Genomic DNA, 22338 nt, shown 5'->3' with positions numbered 1-22338 from the left:
CGAGACAGAGGAAATCATTGTTGAATTGCATAGAAAATAAGTACTTTTTCTGGTTATTTGAATAGATATCCGACCTACAGCACAACACAGAAACATCTAGATATAGTTTGATAACCTTTTTTGGACTGTCAGGCCAGTAGACACCAGTAGCCTCTAAAATTATAGTCAAGCTCACCAGAGCAGCTCAAGAGGTAAGTCAAGTGTAACTTCAAAATAAAAGTTCTGTCAGTAATGGTCATGTTAATTTTCAACCTGAGCATGAATACTGAGGTCAGATCAAAACACAGACAGGAAAAGAGAAGCTGTAGGTGTGAATGAGAGTGTGATTGTTTGTCTCTATATGTAGCCCTGTGATAGACTGGTGACTTGTCCCTGCCTTCACCCTAAGTCAGCTGGGATAGACTCCAGCCCCCCGTGACCCCAATGATTATTAAGCATTGTTTAGATGATGGATGGATGGATAACAAAAACACTGAGTTCAATTCCCCCTCATGCCACCACTGAGGATGTGCTATTCTATTTTCCAGATTTACTTCCAAACTGGACTTTATTAATATGTATTAGTTTCATACCAACCTGACCAGCTCTCCTCTCACTCCTGTAGAGGCTGCAGAAGCTACAATTCTGGTGGTTCTATCAATGATGTTGTAGGGTTTCGACCCTAATATGTGCCTCGGAATGAAGTACGTTGATGCGACGTTTAGTAAATAACACTGAAATTGGACAAATTATTACATTTGAAAATCCACATGCATACATGTAGCCTAATTATAACTTAAAAGGGTTTACTATCCTGTCTATACAAGAAGAAAACACTTTTTTTCCTACATAGCTTGGATTTTTGTAGGTTCAGTTCTGTTCAATTCATGCAATAATTAGAAGAAATGTAGAGGACAGGAGGTGTAGCAATCACATTGGATCAGTTCAGGTCTCCATTTTCTGTCAAGACATTTATTTTGAAAGCAAAGCCAGGACGCTCCAGGGCACTCCTGTCCTTGTAAAGGGAGACACAATATTCGTGCTCGCAGATCAGAGGCATGTGATCAGCTGGTGTGGACTGATCCCAGGTGAGCTGGGAGATTGGACGGTTGTCTTGGAAATGTCAGACCAAGGCCCAGGGAGCCTCAGGCACCGGAGAGAAAGCTCTGCTGACAGCCAGCACATGACTGAGAAACTGGAGACCTCTGGGGAACATCCACGTATGTTTTGCCAGATGTTTTTTTCTATTTTTTCCCCCCAGCTACTGTATTTTGTGGAGCTCAAAACTTCAGACTATTTTACTTAGTTAACTACCCATCACTTTAATGAGTTTTAACTGTCTGTTCATTGATTTGAGCTGTTTATTCTCTTTTTTAAACAGTTATTTTATAAAGGGGCATGTTGCATAAGTTTATTCTTCTTTCTGCTCCCTTTCATTCTGAAGTTTGCAAACTTTTTTTTGTGTTGAATTGATTTTGGGTGTTTTTCTTTTGTCAGTGAATGAAATCTAAACTATTTTTGCAAACTCTTTGAGGCGGTTTTAGCAGTTTATGGATTACTTTTGGCTATAATTTAAATTGTCGATCATTACTCTTAAAAAGTGTATCAGTTTGTTCCTAACTTTCAGAAACTGTTTTAACTAAATATATGTTGTAATGCATCTTATAACTAACTAGTTCAAGCATTCATCCACGACCTTTTACTATTTCAACTATTCAGTTATTTCTATTGTTTAGTACTATCTATTTCACCTGCTTACTTATTACTTTAATCAACTATTTTAATAATCTATTTGTTTTCACCTCTTTCATCTATTCATTATTTGCTTTTATCTAAATATTTTAACTATTTATTTATTATTTTTGGCAAACCATCATATGTCCAGTATGTTCATTATTTTTAGCAAATTATTTTCAGAGATTATTTATTATTTTTAAATAATTGTTTAAACTATTTATTTACTACTTTTAGCTAACTGTACTAACTGTAGTTGAACAGAAATTTGGTAGTGTTGGTTAAATTTAGCTGAATATAATCATTAATTAAGTACAAGTAACATTGAAGGTGCTAAATGGTCCATCCATTAATGGCCAGTTTTGTCATTTTTCTTAGTCTGCTTAGAGTCTGATCGCACACTACTGCCCTTGTAGTCGCCACACAGATAACAATCACGTTGTGTTTACTGATAGATATATGAATAGAAAACTATCGTTGAGTTGACAACCTCATTAAAATTGAAATCACGATCTAGTTAATGTAAACTTTTATCAACTCACCATGAATTTACATCTCACCCCTTCATCAGTGAAAGAACCATGATCTATGGAAATTCTAAAATATTTGTTTGACATGGGACATGTCCTGGTGTGTGCACTGGAGGTTTCCAAACCACAGCGAGTTGGGATGTCACAAATCCTGCATGTAGTTTCTACATGTTAAACTGAAATGTTAGGTGTGATCAGCGAAGCTTTCCTAGTACAGCAGATGAAGGTGAAAACAGGCAGACAACATTCTGGACAGTGAAGTTCAAGCATCACAGTCATGAGACAATGAGCTCAATACTAACTGTAGTTTCAAGTTGAAAACACTATGGCTGTATGCTGTGTACTGTACTGTTAAAGCAGCGTTCTTTATTGCTTCTCCACTTATTGCCTGCATCATATCATGATTCGGATGTTTTGTCAGGAACGATGCTGCTGTTTCAAGGGGTTGTGTCTTGATTGTGACACATCAGGAATATCAGTTATTATTCTGTGGTTTAAGGAGAAGTAAACCATGTACGATGTGGATTTGCATGTAACTTCAGCACTCTGATGTTTTGCAGCGTGTGGCTTCTCCGGAGATGCTGCAAGTCTGAAGGGAACTCTGACAGCATGTGAGGAAAACTTCCCAACAGGTGAATTTTGGCTTTTAGAAGTAAACCCAGCTATTGTGTCTGAATCCAGCTTTCCAGAGATTCAAGCATGGCTGTAGATTCTATAGTGTTGTTACAAAATATTTAATTCTGCATGTCTGTTGAAGGCTGCACAGTGGTTTAGTGGTTAGCACTTTCGCCTCACAGCTTGAAGAAACCCAGTTTCCTTCCCCGCCTTCCCGGGATCTTTCTGCACGGAGTTTGCATGTTCTCCCTGTGCATGCGTTGGTTTTCTCCAGGTTCTCCAGCTTCCTCCCACAGTCCAAAAACATGCTGAGGTTAACTGGTGATTCTAAATTGTCCGTAGGTGTGAATGTGAGTGTGATTGTTTGTCTCTATATATAACCCTGTGATAGACTGGTGACCTGTCCAGGGTGTCCCGTCTTCACCCTAATCATCTGGGATAGACTCCAGCCCCCTACGACCCTAATGAGGATTAAACAGTGCTAGATAATGAATAGATGGATCTCTGTTGGAGAACAAACTCAATTTGGTAAAAATATCAGAAATTTCTGGTCCATTGATGCTGCATTACACTTCACAATAGAAAAATGTGGATCCACATATCCACACAGCTCAAGTGATACTATCACTAAAACAAAGGGTTGCAGAAAAATACTGACAAATTAAGTACAAAGTACATACAAGTATATATCATTTTGAAAATATATATACCTTTACTTTGATCTTAAACATCTCAGCACATTTTCTTGAGAAATCCACAGTTGTACAGCAAATTCAGTGCAGTCTCTTAGCACAGCACCATCTTCCCCATAACACAATAATTAGCTGCTACCTTTGCTCTGATGTTAGTTACCACATCTAATAGCTGGTGGTACAGTGAGCTACATTCGCTCACAGACTTTAAGCCAAAGAACTAAACAATCTAAAAGAAAATTATGCTTTTTCTGTACATCTTATCTGCTGCTTTATCCTCCTTGACAGCTGACAAAAGGTCAATAACCCAACTGAATAGAAGTATTCACAGAAAAGAAAAGTCTTAGTAAATTTCATTGCCCTTATATAGCACCTTTTAACCGTGGTTAGGTTCCACAAGGTTCTTTACAATTTGTTTCTCATTCACCCATTCACACAACAATGGTCTTGCCCAAGGACACTTTGACATGTGAAGGAGAGGCCAAAGATCGAACCACCAGCCGTTAAATTAGTGGACAACTTGCTCTGCCACTTGAGCCACAACCAACCATGTTTATTATATGTTTATTGTTATTTAACAGGAAATTTTAGGAATTAATATTATTGCTTTTATTAGTATTGTTGGTGGTGACTGTCCCAAGAGCAAATATCTATGCATGCCACCACTAGCTTATGTGCTTTATTCTCTGGAGGTTTGTGGGAAGAAGCAATCATCTGACCTGTAAAACTCAAGTGACCTCGGTGGAAAATCATGTGAGAGAATTTAAGGTAGTTGATACCTTGAACCTGTGAGTTCCTCTAAAGTCACTTATTAAACTCTGAGTTAGTCACTTATTGTCATTATCAGGTCAAATCATTGGATGAGTTTATTTTACAGGTAGCTCACTTGCAGTTTGTAATTTAATCTTGAGTGTGAATTGGTGCTAATGTTTAAACTTCAGGGTGGTAATGGAAGTGAACTTTCTACTCGTTGTTATACCGATGATACAGTTCTGTATGGCTGTGCACTCTTTCTCACTGAGCCATTTCCCTCAACTCCCGTCTGGTTTAATATTTTACTGTCAACTTCAACTTTAACATCAGCTTTATTGTCATTCAGCAGTGTACGTAGTACACAGTTAAACAAAATTACATTTCTCTCATCTATTCACAGTGCAGAAATAAAAGTGTTAATACTACAAAAAAATAAGAATAAATAAGGTAAACAAAAAGACTAAGCTCAAAACACAAGCATACATCAGACGCAATAATGCTCGCTACAGGGGTCACAAATAGGTGAAATTATGCGACTGCAGTAATCAGTTATTATACACAGTGTAATGTACATGAGTCCTGAATGATCAGTTATTATAGTAATTATACATAGTATAGTGTAGGTGACAATTATATGATTCTACATAGTGCAACATAAGTGGTAGCTATACATGGTATAGAACATAAATATCTGTAATACAGTGTCAGTATTAAATAATACAGTGCAATCTATGTGTTCGTAATCACACATAGAACAGGGTAACAAAATCTGTAGTAGTTATACATAATATCATGTGCATAATATTGACTGCAGAAAAGCCAAGTTAGCCCTTTAATGTACGGTCCATTTTTCTGATGCTATTACATACTACAGTACTTATATAAGGCAGATTTATCAATGTGTTAAAGAATAACAGTAGCATTCCCTGGACTACTACTGTCATGCCATATGTGAATATGCACAAAAAACAGTTTCTCAACATCAGTGAGTTCATCTTCATCTGCAGAGCTGTTGTCTTCAGTATCCTCTATTATTAGTGAGAATGCTGCACCCATTGCAGCACATTCATCATAAAGGGATATATACCTCTTTTACATATGCACTCTGTTCCACACAGACACACTTCTGTATCATTATTAAGGATTAGGCATTGCAACTGTGAGAGAGCACTGCCACCATAAAGTAGTTGAAAACTATCTATTTCCTCCTAATTTTCATCCAGAGAGTTTTTCAAAACCATACTTTGTTTCATACTTCACATCTCTGCCAATATTTTACACTTTTTAGAGAAAAGCATTAGAAAACCGGTGCTTTTTATCATTATTGAGATAGTGAATTTAGAATATTGTTTGAATTACATAGTTTGAGGAATACCATTGTGTTGACTGTGAATTTTTATTTTTCAATAAATGTGAACCTTTCATGATACTGATTAGGGCTGTTTTTTTTTTGTTGTTTTTTTTATCCTGTCTATCAGTGGCAGTAGACAATAATGTATAGGTGGTTTATGCATTATTGTGACATTCTACTGAAGTAATGTAATTAGTGACAGTTAATAAATTAAGTGATTAAAAATAATAAATATTTATCATGAATACTATTTAATAGAAATATTCACTTATAGGTCAGTAGACGAGAAATTTAGTCAGCTATGTGAGGTGACTCTGATGTAAACTGGTGTTTATTTTACTTCATAAAATACAATTTAATTAATTGCAGTTTATTGAGATGGTCATGAACTTCTCTGAATTAATCGTAAAAGTGAGAAAAGAAAAATATATGTTTTTGTGCCTGTATTTATGTTTGCATTGATAATTTCAGTAGACAAGAAGTGGAGATTTGAGGATAATAATATCCCATTACTGTGTGCCAGAACATTCCTCTATCAGTAAACATTAATGCTGTACAACAGATTATACAGTTTTGTCATCCCTTGTTCTAACTGTTGTGTGTTTGTGTGTTGAGCTCTATCTGTGCTTTTGGATGTGGTCACGGGTCCTGATCAGCTTCCAGCAGACGAGGAGTTGCAGGAAATGTTGAGAAGAAAACTGCGCATTCTGCAGGCTGACAGCGCTGAGGTCAACACTCTATTCATGGTACAGCTCATGAAACATGCACACACACCTGGACACACACCACACCTATCTGTAAAACATCCACGTCATCCATAAGTTTAATGAATTACTATGCAATAGAAAATGGTTTAGTTTCAAATAAATTTTGTTTATTTGGTTTTTTATACATATTTATTGAACAGTTCTGGGTGCCAAATGTAACACTGGATATTTTGGAGGAGGATACATGACTGCAAGTGAATGCTATTAATACACCCAAATGCTGTGCCTGCTGTGTAATAATGCATTTACTAGATGACAAATTGATAATCTGATCATGTTTGCTTCTGTCTGCTGGTTCAAGAGTCCTTTGCTCTGCAGCTTTAAGTTCACAAACTGTTGTGTTAAAGTAATGCTTTGTTTTTCACTATTATATAAAATGTGGTTGTCAAACTTTTGCTTTGTTGGGTGAGGCAGGTCTGAGTGTGGTGTGGGAAGAAATGAGACTTTTTGCACTTTTGCACCTTCTCTCGGCTCTGTTTTCAGGCTTTAGCACCGTGATAGAAGATTGTAGCCAATGAAGAGTCTTTTCAGAGTGGAGATAGTAGAAATGGCAACAACATTTATGGTGAGAGTAGAACGTGGTTGAACAGGGATTTAGACAGATGGCTTTCCCTAGAAAGAGCAGCATTGGAATCCTGGGTGAATCCACAAATTAATGGTAACATTTAGCTTCACTATCTTTACACATTGGAAGCACAAGCTTGTCTGGTGGGAGGAGGACTACAGGAAGAGGACTATGTATTTTCAAATTCTGGCATATTTTATTTATTTTTTACAGTGTTGTGTATTTTACTATGCAAAAATGACAAAACAATTTTTCTTTTCCCTCTTTTTTAGGAATTGTCCACTCATCTTGTCTCTATCAACAGTGAAGAAAAAGCCATTTCTGTAACGTTCAAGACATTTGAGGAAATATGGAAGTTCACCACATATTATACAATAGGTATGGAGTATGCTGCTTAAATGGACATGTAGTAGATGGAACTTCACAAATCCTCCAATAACAATCCAACAATTTTTCTGATATTATTAGATATATAGATATATAGATTATTACTTTTATGATATTTAGAATGTGATTCTGTGCCTTTAAGTTTATTTATTGATCTGATAGGATGGACATGTATGTCTGTCTGTCTGTGGTTGAATGTGCATGGAATATTTTCAGTAGTGTGCCAAAGTGTGCCACTTTACATAAACACAAAAAGTAAAGTAAGGATGCTTTCAAGCATACATACGTACATACAAGGGTTTTTGCACATGTGAAATTTAATGTTTGAAAACATATTAAAATCACATATGAAATATGTTAAATCAAATGTGAAGCGTGCTTTGATGGACTATATGTGTGAAACCCATGTGTATTCCCATGTGAAATTCTTTAGATTAACTATGAAAGCCATGTGATTTCATGTGGAATCCATGTGTACTCCCATTATAAATCCATGAGATTACATGAACCCATGTAAAATAATGGTTATACGGTTCTCTCATACCTTTATTACATTACTTCTGGAAATATGACAACATCTCCTGGGTCAAAGATATACATACAGCAAAGCAAATATTTGGTTTAATGTCCCTTGGTGATTTTCACCTCAACTAGACGGTTTTGATGGCCATCCCCCAGCTTCTGGAAAGCTTCTAGGTGCATCTTTGACCACTCCTCTTAATAGAATTAGTACAGTTAAACAGAATTTGTTGACTTTCTGAACCAGACTTGTTTCTTCATCACAGTCCACAGGTTCTAGATGGCCTTTAAGTCAAGACTTTGGGGAGACCAGTCTAAAACCTTAATTCTAGCCTGATTTATCCCTTTCTTTACCACTTTGGATGTGTGTTTGCGGGCATTGTCTTGTTGGAACAACCAACAGATTTTCCTAAATTATGTGGAGGTTATTCTTTTTCTTCATTAATCTATTTACTTTGTGTAAAGCACCAGTTTCACTGGCAGCAAAACATCTCCAGAGCATAATATTACCACCATCATGCTTGATGATAGTTTTGATGTTCTTGTGGTTGCAGGACTCACCTTCTCTGCTTCAAACATATTTCTGGTCATTGTGGACAAATAGCTCAAATTTTGCTCCATTTGACAACACAACTTTTCTTCAGAAGGCCTTTTCTTTGTCCATGTGATCAGCAGCAAACTTCACTTCCTTCTTGCATGGCAGCCTCTTAGCCCATGATGATGTAAAACACTGGACAATGACACCTGCATTTCAGCACCTTCTAATTTACTGCAGATCTGCTTTTTGGGGATGCTTGGTTGACTCTAGACCATCCTGACCAATTGTCTGTCAGCAGAAGGTGGTGGCCGGTGTTTTCTTCCTGATTGTGACAGTGACACAACTGGTGTCGTGCATTTTACACTTACAATTATAAGTGATGATTTTTGGGATCTGCCGCTCCTTTGAAATGACTCCAAGTGACTTTACTGACTTGTTCAAGTCAATGATTTGCTTTTTCAGATTTTTGCTGAGCTCTTTGATCTGTCCTTTGATCTGTCCCATTTGTGACTGAGCTTAATGATTGTATCAAATGGGCCCTATTTAAATTGACTCAGGGGAGTCACCTGCTGTAGTCAATCATAATAGCTCATGAGAAGTTAAGAGATCATGCCTCTACTTTAAATTTTTGTGCTGTACTTTTATTTTTTAACCAGATTGTGTCATATTTTGAGAAGGCCTATAATAACTCCATGAAAGAACCAAAATATGGTGTTTTTGTGTGTGTGTGTGTGTGTGTGTGTGTGTTTTGGACAGAGATGCATGGGTTTCAGTAATTCCATTACTGAAAATTCAGAGTCATAGGAGTCATCAGAAACTCAAGACTGACATGATATGCATGGTGTCTTGTTCTCTTATCCCTTTTCTTCTCATCTTCGTCTGGTACAGGTTTCCTGAGTCACTGTATGGAAAATCTTTTGTTAGACCAGATGTTTTGGCTTAGTTCTTTGGAGGAAGACATCGCTATCAAAGTTTCCATTCAAGAGGAAACACTAAACCTTATCTACAAAGGCATCCTCATGCAAGAAGGTAGGTGTCGAAATGTACTTTTTGAGGATGCTCATCCAAAACAAGGGAGGCTCGACTAGGCAGAAGCCAAACTAGTGCACTGTCCTTAAAGTGCAAATGTATAGTACTGTAGGTGAATTTGTAGCATCTATTAGTGGCAGATTGACAAGGAATGCAGACAACATCACATTGAATATTTTTATCTTCTTATGGGAGAAGGAAGGGTGGAAAAGTAGAGAAAGCATATATAAAATGTGACCTTAATTCTAAGCAACAATGGCATCAGAATTATTATTGGTGTGTTATCAGTGGTTTAGTGTGGGTCATTTGTTAAAATTCTAATCTTTTTGCACCAATAATTAATTTAAAAAACACCTTGTATGTATAGATAGTTTTTTATTTGATGATTTTAGGTGAAAAACGTGACAATACTGTTTTTAAAAAGGAGAGTCATGGAGGTATTTCATATTCACATTCTGCCTCGGTTTCTCCTTAGGTTCGTTCTTTGCAAGCTGTAGTGTCAACCAGATGTTTGACAGCTCTACGTCTGGAGGAGACCTCTACCTGGAGCAGGGAGACATAGCCCAGTTTGAGCCTCCTTTCCTGGGCTCAGGGTGGACTGTTCTCTGCCTGGCTGATGGAGCTCGAGGCACTGCACCCAAACCTTCTCTGAAGCCAGTCATCCCTTTTCATCAGTGAGTCACATCCACGCAAATGCCTTTACAGACCTGACATAGTCTCATAAAAGTGATTGTGACCAGTTTCAACTGTTCTCAAACAGTAGTACATCAAGGATCTCATACTCTGTGGTCACGTGACCCAATCTATCAACAGATGGTTTCTCAAATCCTGTGCGGAGAACATTTTAGTTGGTGATGGAAAACCCTCCTGTGACTTTCCTCTGCGTTTTGGTCAGTACTCTTTTGTTTCATGTGAAACGCTTGCAGTAGTTTAATTGTCATTTAGCTTCTTTCACTGCTCTTATACAGCGATTTTCAGCCCAGAGGTCTTTGTACTGGGATCAGCTTGTATCTGTTATTACAATGCAATCTGTTGTTATTTTTCTAAAATTGCCAAACATGGCACATTCAGTAAAGAGGCAACCCGGTACAAATATGACTGAAATAGATACTGTATTGTTGTGCTTCATTTCTGTTGAATCAGATTTTTTAGAGTTTGCAAGACACCTGAGTGTTTTCAGAAATGGTTCAATTACACCAGTGTCACTGACTCAGTGTCATGAGGCTTTTATTTACTCTTTATTTTTCAATTTTAATTAGGCCGACAAATAATTATCATGTTCGTCGGCTGGACATTTGAGATGTTTCCCACATCTTTAAGTCATAGAGCTCAGGACTGTTCATTTTGGCTTTACAGTTGTAAAGCTGGTAATAACTGAATTTGGGAATGTCTTTCAGATGGAAATTTAGAATAGCCTAGGAAAAAAGGTGTTGAACTGCTATTTCAACTTTAATTTTGTTTCAGTAGTTCAACAATTCCATCCATTTTAAACTGCAAGCTTTCATCACTGAGCCCTCAAATATCCATCCATCCATTATGTATACCCTTATTAGGGCTAAGTCAACTGATTCCAGCTGACTTAGGCAGGGTTCACCTGGACCGGTCACCAGTCTATCGCAGGGCTACATATACAGACAAACAAGCACACTCACATTGACACCAACAGACAATTTAGAATCACCAATTAACCTCAGGACTGGGCTATACAGTGGCTTGGTGGTTAGCACTTTTGAAAGTAGTAAATCCCTGGTTCATCAGGCCTTCCTGGGATCTTTCTGGATGGAGTTTGCATGTTCTCCCTGTGAATGCGTGGGTTTTCTCCAGGTACTCTGGCTTCCTCCTACAGTCCAAAAACATGCAGAGGTCAATTGATATCTCTAAATGGTCCGTAGGTGTGAATGTGAGTGTGCTTGTTTGTCTATAAGTGTAGCCCTGTGATAGACTGGTGATCTGCAGAGTGTCCCCTGCCTTCACCCTAAGTCAGCTGGGATAGACTCCAGCCCCCTTGTGACCCTAATAAGGACTAAGCGGTGTGTAGATAATGGATGGATGGATGTTTTTGGACTGTGGGAGGAAGCTGGAGTACTCAGAGAAAACCCACACATCCACAGAGAGAACATGCAAACTCCATGTAGAAAGATACCAGGAAGACGGAGACATGAACCGGGGATCTTCTAGCATGAAATATAGTTTACAACCCAATTGCCAGTTTCCCCACTGTGGAATCAGTGAAGGATTATCTGTTCCAGGGACATGTAATGGTCAACAGACAGAGTAATAGAAGCCTCTCTGAAAGTTGGGTAACAAACTGGTCTCATTTACCCTCTACTCTATTCAGCCAAAGGAACCTGTCTGGCCACAGCGGAATATGATGCTGAGGGTCCAGATGAGTTGAGTGTAGCACCCGGTGATCACATCATCATCGTGGGAGTTCTGGTGTCCTGTTTTGATTGGTTCACAGGGCAGAAGGAGGCGACAGGTGAAGTAGGCCTGGTCAAGACAAGTTTGGTAAAACCATCCACCGATATTTGCGAGTGAGTATATCAACAAGAGCAGTGTTAATTATTTTAACAAAACACACATCAAATTATTTTTAAATTTACTGTGCCATGTTTAATCTCTGCCATCAATTTAGCTCAGCAGATATTTTTTTGGATGGAGAAGAATGGATGTTTTTCAGTCAACAAGAAGACAAAGTCATAGAGGAATCCATTGCAGTTTTGAAGACCAAATCTCAGAATGATATCGGTTGTAACTACAAACTGGGTAAGACAGAAAGGCAGCAGGACTCTCAGGTCACACAGCTATACAGAGATTTTCTATCTTCATTCATGTATTACAGGTTATAATGCAAATCTAATTTCACATTGTCCACATCCACAACTGAAACAGTCACACTAATTCTGCATTTAGAGGCTTTTGCAAGCCCAAATTCTTAGTAGATTACCCTATAAGGCATAATTCTACACTATTTTTATGAATCTGTTCATGGATTTCAAGACTTCTTGGACCATATTTCAACTTCTCTCCTGCCGCTGTTACTGTAACTGTAACTGTAAACATATCCATTCTCAAATTTTCATTACTGACTTCAGATTAACTTTAGACATTAGATTAATTCAACAAGTTCTGAAATGTATTGTAGCATGTAATGTTTATGAGCTTTGATAACTAATTGCTGACATTTTATGTTTTCTCTCTGACTTTCTTGTACTTTATGTTTGATCAGATACGATCCCTTACCAGGACTTAGAAAGAAAAACATCACGTAAGTACTGCCAGTGAAATATGTCATACATTGTTTCATTAATGTGTCTAATCTTCTCTGTATGGCAGCATCATTTTTTCTCCCATTACTTTTTTGCAGTCAGCTCTTCAAGAACAGCTGATACACAGCAAAACGAGTTGAAGGGAAATGTCCAGATACTTCTTGATCAAGGACAAGACTCATCACCAGATTCCATTGTGACCATAAGTAGAAATCCAGAGGACTTAGTCCCAGCTACAGAGGCAGAAAACCCAAGCCCTCCTCGTTTCACTGTTCACCCAGTTGTAGAAGGAAAAAACAACACAGAGAACTTCATTCCGCTCTTCTCTTTTTTGGAAGGACAACACTACAAAGCAGAGTTTGGCGTTCTGTATGGAATGACCTCTGAACTGCTCGCATCCTCCACCTTCACAGGTCACTCTGACGATGATGAGCTGATTGCTTTTCTAGGTGTTGCCAGGGAAACAGCCAGGAAGAAACGACTCTTTTGGCCGCAGACTCGATTGTGTTTCCTGTTGGGTAAGCTCTGTACCGGGAGATCAAAGTTCAGCCAGGCCCGGGTTTACTTTGAGGAGTCTCTAAACGTTCCCCGAGAAGTCTTCACAGACCTCCTCCTGTTGGCTAGCATCTACTCCAACCTGGCTGCCATATATCTTTTGCAGAAAAACACAGAAAGTTTCTTTGCTGTGACAGAACGACTTGTTGCCTTGGTCTTGGGAATCCCAGATTGCCTGAAAAGCTTGCAAGACAACTCTGTTCTTAAATACATCCTCAAGAAAGCCGTCCTCTCTCATAACAAAATGGCAGAGGCTCGAGCTTGTCTTCTGTTGGCGAAACACTACTGGGCTCATGCTGAGGGAGTTTGGGTTGTTCCTTATCTGGAAAGACTGCTTGTTCTTTGTGATGAAGCTCAGAAAACTTGGAGCATCTCACCCACTGATGGATACCTGACCCTGGGAAGGCTTTATAGCCAACTCCAACTTCCCCACCTGAGTATCAGCTCAGCCAGGAGAGCCTCTCTGCAGCCCTCTGCCATGCTGTCTGACTGTCTTGGCAGTCTGGCTTTAGTTTTGGACAATGTCAACAGACAGTGTGACAACACAAAACAAGAAAGCACCATTCTTCCTCAAGTGGCTCCATATTTGCACCAAGCTCTTTCTCTCACCATGGTCCATGATGTAGGAAATGACCATTGCTATGTTTTGAGTCATCAACTAACTGTTTGTCTCTGCCAACTCTTTTACAAGTACAAAATGGTGGAACACGCTATCCGCCATATGCATATTCTCATCAACAACATCCCAACTTCACAGCAAGTCCTCATCCCTGCTCCAGAAAGAAACAGTGCCCTCATCTGGTTGGCATGGCTTCACATTGACAACAGTCAGCCTAATATTGCTTTGGAAATTCTGGACTCAGTCCTAGCCTCCATGCCAGAACATTGCACAACCCCTCAGGAAGGTTAGTGGGTTTCTGTGACTTAATGCATTAAAAGGATATCAGTACCAGAGTGCTACATATACCCTGGGTTCTTCTGTTTGGTCTTACACTTCATATGAATTATCTAATGAATTAGGCACAAGGTATTATTCTGATTTATTGTATTAAAATTGCAGATCACATGTCTCAAAGGTGTAATCTGGTGGAGAGTTATTTGATTATTCATGTCTACTTTTGTAAACTAAAATACTAAAATATCAAATTTGTGTCTCTTGTTTACGCTGGCTAGCTTGTGATATAACCACATTGTGAACTAGCTAGTCCTAAGACTGATATTAGTGGTAACCAGAACTATCTGTGAGGCAGATATTTGAAAACTACTCCAGAGCAATGTCTTTTTTGCACTCCAGGAACTATGGGTGAATAACAATATTTACACCATGGAAAATGTTTCTGTGTTGAAACACACTAAGAGTACACAGGGCAACTATGGGAGTTCTGACACAGGTGTTTGTCTACTGTCTGTTGATTTTAAGTTCAAACATCATTCCACATGTATCTGTTTAATATTGGGGATTATCTTGAGTCTATTACTATGTGTCATAATGTGCAGCTCTGTACAGATTTAAAGTTTGGATCTATTGAAAAACAATATGCAATATTGATTGACACATGTAACATTAGTTCTTTCGTAACTGTTTGAGTAAATGTGTTCAATTTAACACAAAGGTGTCGTTCTCAACATGCGTGGTGTGGCTCTCCGATGCATGGGTGACCTCCGGAGGGCAGCAGAGAGCTACCAGGCTGCTGTTGACATCTGCCAAGAGTATGAGGACATGCCAAACTGGGCTGTAGCTCAGGCTAACTTAGGTAAGAAAGTATATCATTTGAAACATGTGGCTAATATTTTCAAAAATTTGTGATGTAACTCCTCTTCTTTTTCATGAAGGGCTGTTGTGTCTAAAGGCCGGAGCTAAAGGACTAGCACAAAGACACCTGACTGAGGCTGTACAGCTGTTCTCTGAGCTCAGTGAAGAGGGCCATGAGGCGAACTTCATCACTGTGCTGCTGGAGTTGGGACAACACAGTGTGAAGCAGCAGCAGCTGGACTATGGGAGAGGTTGCTACGAGTGGGCTCTGTTGTTGGCTATCCATGCTAACCTGTCAGACTGTAAGGCTGCCAGTCACACAATCACTTGCATTTGTTCTTTCTTGCAATCTATGTTAAGATTGTCTTTCTGTTTTTGCTTTGTCGCTCTTTGCCAGGCCAGCTCACTGCAACCAAACATCTATGCAGTCTGTATGGATGTGAGAATCCAAACCAGGCCCAGTGCATCATCTACAGCCAACACCAGATCCAGCTGCTGAGAGCCACAGGAGACAGAAGGCAGGAGGGAGATGCACTGGAAGCCATCGGCAAGCTCTACCTGACTCTGGGCACAGAGAGGTGTGTGACTGTGGAGCTGGAAGGTTTTGATTTGCATTGGGAAAATACAATGTTGTTTAAAGCGGTGTGCACACATACATTGATTATAATTATGAGCTTATTTTTTCCTAACAATACAGTATATAATGTGCTTAACAAAATAAATGAATAAAACCATACCACACAGATGAGATGAGAATAAATGCAAGACCATAAAATTTTAAAATCAATTTTAAACCTAACGTGGAGCCAGTGTAAGGAGGAAAGCTCTATGGTGATGTGACTGTGCCTTTTTCACTTGATAATGAGTTAAGCAGCAGCATTTTGTACCAACTGGAGACAATGGAGGGAGCCCCAGCTAAGAAAGAGTATTGCAATAATCGAGCCGAGAATAGTTGAAACAGCTGTTGTAAAACAGCAGTTAATGGAAATTACCTTGTTTCAGAATAATCTAGAGCAGAAAGAAACAAGACTAATATACAGTTTTGACTTTATCATCAAAACAGAGATTCGTATCAGCTATTGCCAAGTTTCCCAGTAGCTTGTGTAATATTATTTAACACCGAGACAAGATTAGCACCAACAGAGCTGATGGAATTCAGGGGATCCAACAGAATAACCTCAGACTTATTATTAAATTTAAGAAAAATGAGTACACCCAGGATTTAATAGAGTAAGGGTGTAAAAGCTACTCTTTCAGAGTCTCAGATTCATGCACAGGCCATTGTTCTTTGAAATGCAGGAAAAACTGGTCAGCAGGTAGCTCAAGCCCTTGGCAGAAGTATCCACTGGGTGCAGAAGTGGTGGCAAAGGTACAACAAAGGTACAATATCGTTATGTAACAGAAACATTAGGGCTAAAAGCTTACAAGAGGCAACGAACCCCATGACTCACCAAACTGCAAAAGGAGAAGAGACTGGCTTTTACAAAGAAGTACATAACTCTGACCCCAAAAGATTAGGAGAACTGGATTTTCTCTGATGAATGTCCTCTCTGCTTATTTCCGACACCCAACAGCTAAAACGACTGCATCTATACAGATGATGGTGAAAAAATACCATCTTCTGATGGTGAAATTCAGTGCCCATTGTATGGTTTGGGGGGCTATGTCCACTTCAGGTCTCTCAGAGCTGCACCATTGTGCGTCAAGATACCACTGTTAATGCACAATATTATACCAGCGACAACTGCCAAAATCTAATCAGTTGGCCCTTGTCATCTCTGGCCTTCGCTGAAAATTTCGTCCAAATGCGTTAGTCCGCTTTTGAGTAATGTTTCTAACAGATAAACAGACAAACCAACGCCGATTTTTCCATAACTCCACCGATGCTCTGCCTCCTTTGCGGAGTAAAAATAATACAACTGTAGTACAGTATGATTTAGGCGGCCTTCAGGGAGAGTTGCAAGTCAGACTTCTTTAACAGTATAGACATACTTCATTATTTCTTTTAGAACATAAAAAAAAATATATAAATAACTTAAGAATAAATTAACAAATTGAATTATTTAAGTTTGTCAAACACTGTGGATGAACAGATAGTCAGTAAAACTTATGTGGTCATCAAAGCACGATGGTGTGGTATTCTAATCCCATAATGCTCCTAAAGGCTTCATTTGGACAGAATCTTTGATTTTCATTTCGTATCTTGCTACCTTTTTTACAGCTCAGAAATTTGGAAGTTTAACATTCATAGGATAAATACAAACACTAAAATAAAACACATTGGCCACTTTGTGATTTTGCTTTGATCTGTTATTTCCCTATGCAATAAGGGTTTATTTGTGACATTTGAGGTGCATTCACCTTCAGTTTTGCCAAATATAAGTGCCTCTGAATGTTTTTAGGGCTTACCGGGCAGCTCTGGACTACACCAAAAGCAGTCTGGGTATTTTCATCGACCTCGGCTGTAGGGAGAAGGAAGCATATGGCTGGTTGCAAGCAGGGAACATCTACCACCTTTTGGGCCAGACTGAGCTTGTGGACATTTATGTTCAGGTCTGGGATCCGTTTTTTCAGTTGCAGCACAACACTATTTAAACTACTACCATCAATAAAACACTTCCCATACAGTTGTTTCACATTTAAAGTCCATCATCGATGTAGAAGGCATTGTTTTATTCATAATTATTAACTGATTAACTAAATAAGAAATAACAGCGTTTTTTGGTGACAAGAAAAAAATAAGTCTGACACTTTTGAACCTTATGCTGAAAGTGCTGTATGAGTCATTTTTATATGGTTATACTAAAAACTAGGATAATTGGTTTTATTAAGATGAATGAAGACATCACATTTCTAAATTGTGTATTTAGCAAATGGTTTAACTTTCATTTGGTTCTACAAAGTGCTTTACAATGTGTTTCCCATTCAAACACGTCAACATAAAAACTCAGCATAAAACATTTTTTTAAAGCCTGTATTTTTTTTCTTTCAGGCAGCTCAGGATGTTGCGCTGGGCACAGGAGACACCATCTTCATCCTGAAACTTCTGGAAGCTGCTGGAGACATTTTCTTCAACAGCTGCCAGGACCAGGACAAAGCTATTACATTCTACAGGGTACAGTCCAAATTTAAAAAAGAAAAAATACTGTCATCATTTCAAGACCTCATCATGGGGCACCCTGCATTTTTATGCTATGATGATGTCATGAATTGTAGCCACAACTAAGAAAAAAGACCACGTTGTGATACTTAAACATGCAAGTGTTGTCTGTCTCTGCCATGTAGGACTATGCGCTGCCCATTGCAGTGAAAAGCAGCAGCATTCATACCAGACTGAGGCTGTGTAATAAGCTGACTGAAGTGATGCTCTGTCTCAAGCTGTATGGGGAAGCACTGGAATTTGCTCATACTGCAGTGGACATCAGTGTCTCTCTGGGTAAGCAAAACTAGCACACACGAAGGTCTTTTTACTTTGCTGTAGGGTGTGAAAAGCCGCATCACACTGCTGACACAATAATTTCCCGGGGAAAACTGCAGCAGCATCTTCCTCCTGCATCCATAAATGATGTTGCTGCAAACCGAAGTGGTTAACATGTTAACCACGATCCGCAACACACTAACAGAAGTGCTGAACTATATTCCCAACACTGCTAGTACAACAATTATTTAAGATGGCACCTAGTTTAAAATGTTCAGATATCTTGGCAGCTTGTAGTCACATGCTATTACTGAAAGGCCCTTTATCTTTGTGTTTGCTTGTGCATACAGGCGAGTGTCTGAATGAGCGAGTGGCCTACCACCGTCTGGCCTCTCTGTACCACTTTCTGGAACAGTACGAGCTAGCTGAGCACTATTACCTGAAGACCTTGACCCTCTGCCCAACACCTCTGCAGTTTGATGAGGAAACGCTGTACTATGTCAGGTTGTACCAGACACTTGGAGACATCCTATTCTATGATCTGAAGGTAAGAGATAAGATCATAGACATGGGATGTTTTTCTATATTTCAAAACTCTGAAATCCTGTGAACTTGGTGGTCACCTACAGATACATTCATTGCATTTAATTACTTGTGCTGTGACCAAATTAAAATGCTTTATGTAGAAAATAGATGACTCAACGACAGTAATGCAATATAATAGTTATGATCATATTTCTTTTCCATGTTGTCATTAGCTTATAATGAACCCCTCATATTGGCAGAGGGAATGAGTCCCACCATGTTCCACAGCCTTATTACTTTACACAGTAGGCCAGAATGGACTAAATAAACAGTGGCTCTAGAGAGGGCTTTTTTACATGGCAACCTTAGGTTCTACTACAGGTTTAAGGGACGGATGATTCCGTCTGTTGTAATCTGCTACTTCACTGCCAGATTCCACTAAATCCTACAGACTGGTTCTTTTTTGCTTCTGCCTCTCCAGGACCCTTTCGATGCTGCTGGATACTACCACCTAGCTCTAGCTGCAGCCATGGATCTAGGCAACAAGAGGTTTCAGCTGCAGCTGTGCACCCGCCTTGCCACCATCTACCACAACTTCCTGATCGATCGGGAGCTCTCCCTCTTCTTTTACCAAAAGGCAAGAGGATACGCTGCAGAGCTTAATGTGAGGAGGATCAATATATCACCAGATCAGCAGCATAGCAGCACATCACAGTGCAAGTCTGCAGGACAATAGGGAAGACCTTGGATGAAGAAGACAATTTTCCACAGATGGCTAAACAGATGCTGTTTTTTGGTACAGAAAATCACCATGGAATAAATTTATAGCACTGATTCCTCTAAAAAGAAAAGAAATTCATTTTTAAAAGACATTTCCTGCGGATAATGAAGACGACAATGCCTGACTTGTCCTTTGTAATTGTTTACTGCGTTATAGAACTCTGAGCACAAGTTTCAGAATTGAAAATATATTAGTTGTGTCCAGTGATGGCCTGATTGTTCCACAATAAATGCATAAGCATCCTAAACTAGTATTAGTGGAGTTCACATTCACATTTCAAATTTTTCTAAAAACTAAATCCCCAGTGTTAACAGGGATGATCACGTAAGTTTATGTTATGGCCAACAGTGTTAATAACTCTGGCCTTGTCTTTGAAAAAAAAACTAGGTTTTATCCATCAGTTCTATGCATGGTTCTAAATATAAAGCTTTTGTCACCATTACTATGGGGAAAAAGTTAAAGGTACGAATGAGTGCTGCAATAAGTTCAAATGTGGAAGAAGTGAATCACTCTGCTTATATATATGCTACAACCTTGGTGACTGTGATTTCTTGTCTGGAGCTGTGTGTCCTTTTCTTTTATAAAGGACGCTCTGACCTAAAGGTGAACCTTTAGCGCTAAATTGCAAAATGAAAGTAGTACCAAGAGATTTTAGAGCAGTTTTAAGGAGATGTTGATGTCCTTTTTCTTTAGGACTTAGCACCTGCCCATAGTGCCAGAACCAACACAACTAACCTAACCTCAACCCCACAGAAACCCATTGGGCATTGTGAAGAGGAAGGTGAGAAACACCTGCCCTAAATACAGAAGAGATGAAGGCTATGAAAGCAACCCAGGCTGCATTAACACCTCTGCAAGCTTTTGCTGTGTGCAATATAGTTTCAACAACGTGTTACTGCCAGCAGGAGTCAGTGTGTCACTTAGACCCTTTTTGTGAGTGGACAGTCATTGCTTTTCTTATTCTGCCAAATGAAACAGCACAAAACAGAAGCATCTGTTGCCTGTCGTTATTATTTGTCCTGTTTTTACAGGTTGGTGAAGTTTTAAAACAAGCATAAGTACATGGACATGTTTAACATTTGAGGCAAAAGTTTAATTGGTCAAGTAGAGTAATAAAACATTTAATGCTATGAACTTCAGGAGAAAGCAGCAGGATCCCTCTTGAAGCTTCTTTTAGCTGTTTCACCTCTCATTCAAAACTGAAGAAGAAAAATTGAATTGCCCAGCAGCCACTGTTGGGCGCCTGAGCAAAGCCTTCAACTCTAGTTGCTCCATGGGCGCCTTTGTGTGGCTGACCCTAATCCTGGCTTCCTGGAGTAAGCAAAAGGAGAATTTCCTCTTGTGGTATCAATAGAGTAAATAGAATTTAAGTAAATTAAAAATCTCCTAGAATTTTTGGTGTTACAGTTTACATTCTATTTGAAAGTGGTATTCCTGAGCCTTACAGACATTTTAAAAAGTTAGACTTTGCAACCCTTAACTTAGCTCACACATTGTCATCAGGCTGCCATTGTCAATGGCTAGTTTTGTTTTTGTTTTGTAATTTTGCATTATGAGCCAGACTGTGATGACCTAGAAATAGTAAATATTTAAAAGAAATGGTGAACTGGTAGCTAAAACAGAAGGACATGCGACGTCCACCCCAACACCTGATTGACAGTTTTTACCTTTACCTTGGACTGTTGTTGGCAGGTTGGCAGGCACATTACTGAGCAGGAGCCAAACCTGGCAAAAAAATAAAGGTGAGAATTCTGAAAATTGCAACATTTTTTGTGTTAGTAAGAGAGTAATAATTATTTATAATTTATTATGTTCACTCTCCAGGAGCTTCTCCTTATCTCTACATCCATCATGTCATCCACACTTAGACCTTTCCCACTCTTACATCATGATTTTTGATGAACAACTTTATGTGGTTTGGTGACGGAACTCACCCGTGGCAGCTTCCCAGCAATGCAAATGTATCGCTGTTATTGAATGTGGTGTCTGTGTATACATACAACAATTCAGTGTGTGTTTCTTAGCCCTCCTGTTATGATCATTTCTCAGGAACACCGATAATGTTCATGGATCAATTTGACCCAGGGCATGTTTAATTGTCCAAAAGTGTCAGAAACCAAAACATCCCAATAAAAATTGTTTATATCTCATTGTCACACACACACACACACACACACACACACACACACACACACACACACACACACACACACACACACAGAAATATCTCACAATTGCAAAGAAACAAACAGTATTTGACACTTCTGAACCTTTTAGCAGAAGAAGTTTCATACTGAAAAAATATTTTTAACAATTTATTTTTTGATCATTAAACTTTAAAATAGATCAGTTTGACCCACAACATGACAGGAGGGTTAAAAATTTGTGTCTATGCCAGTGCTTTGACATAAAAAATTTTTTTTAAAAAGCCAAAACCTACTTAGCTTTTGCTGCAACAGAACGGAGCATCATCCACCAATCACATCAATCAATGTTGATGACTTTGTAAGAGAAAAACACATTTATACAGTTATTTGTGTTCATCAACAAGGAGGAAGATAAAATCATTTGAAAAGTC

The 22338-nt window shown here is 38.8% G+C and overlaps 1 protein-coding gene across 2 annotated transcripts in view; it reads left to right on the top strand.

Moving 5' to 3' along the window:
• LOC111564177 (SH3 domain and tetratricopeptide repeat-containing protein 1) overlaps positions 1-22338 on the top strand; it is a 25080-nt gene extending 2742 nt beyond the window's left edge. The window contains exons 1-19 of one of the 2 annotated variants that reach the window (XM_023263611.3): positions 964-1199; positions 2804-2875; positions 6270-6400; positions 7259-7364; positions 9319-9459; positions 9935-10133; positions 10273-10349; positions 11798-11993; positions 12095-12225; positions 12689-12727; positions 12827-14188; positions 14897-15037; positions 15117-15338; positions 15434-15614; positions 17439-17589; positions 18029-18151; positions 18322-18472; positions 18805-19001; positions 19461-22338. In XM_023263611.3, the coding sequence (XP_023119379.2) occupies positions 1100-1199; positions 2804-2875; positions 6270-6400; positions 7259-7364; positions 9319-9459; positions 9935-10133; positions 10273-10349; positions 11798-11993; positions 12095-12225; positions 12689-12727; positions 12827-14188; positions 14897-15037; positions 15117-15338; positions 15434-15614; positions 17439-17589; positions 18029-18151; positions 18322-18472; positions 18805-19001; positions 19461-19715 (3975 nt within the window). In that variant the 5' untranslated portion in view covers positions 964-1099 and the 3' untranslated portion in view covers positions 19716-22338. Of the gene's footprint in view, positions 1-963; positions 1200-2803; positions 2876-6269; positions 6401-7258; positions 7365-9318; positions 9460-9934; positions 10134-10272; positions 10350-11797; positions 11994-12094; positions 12226-12688; positions 12728-12826; positions 14189-14896; positions 15038-15116; positions 15339-15433; positions 15615-17438; positions 17590-18028; positions 18152-18321; positions 18473-18804; positions 19002-19460 lie in introns of those variants that run through there. The other variant, XM_035945141.2, reaches the window with a different exon arrangement.

Source organism: Amphiprion ocellaris, chromosome 23, assembly GCF_022539595.1.
Source record: "Amphiprion ocellaris isolate individual 3 ecotype Okinawa chromosome 23, ASM2253959v1, whole genome shotgun sequence".
NCBI classification, from domain to species: Eukaryota; Metazoa; Chordata; class Actinopteri; family Pomacentridae; genus Amphiprion; species Amphiprion ocellaris.
This window is presented reverse-complemented; position numbering and strand designations above follow the sequence as displayed.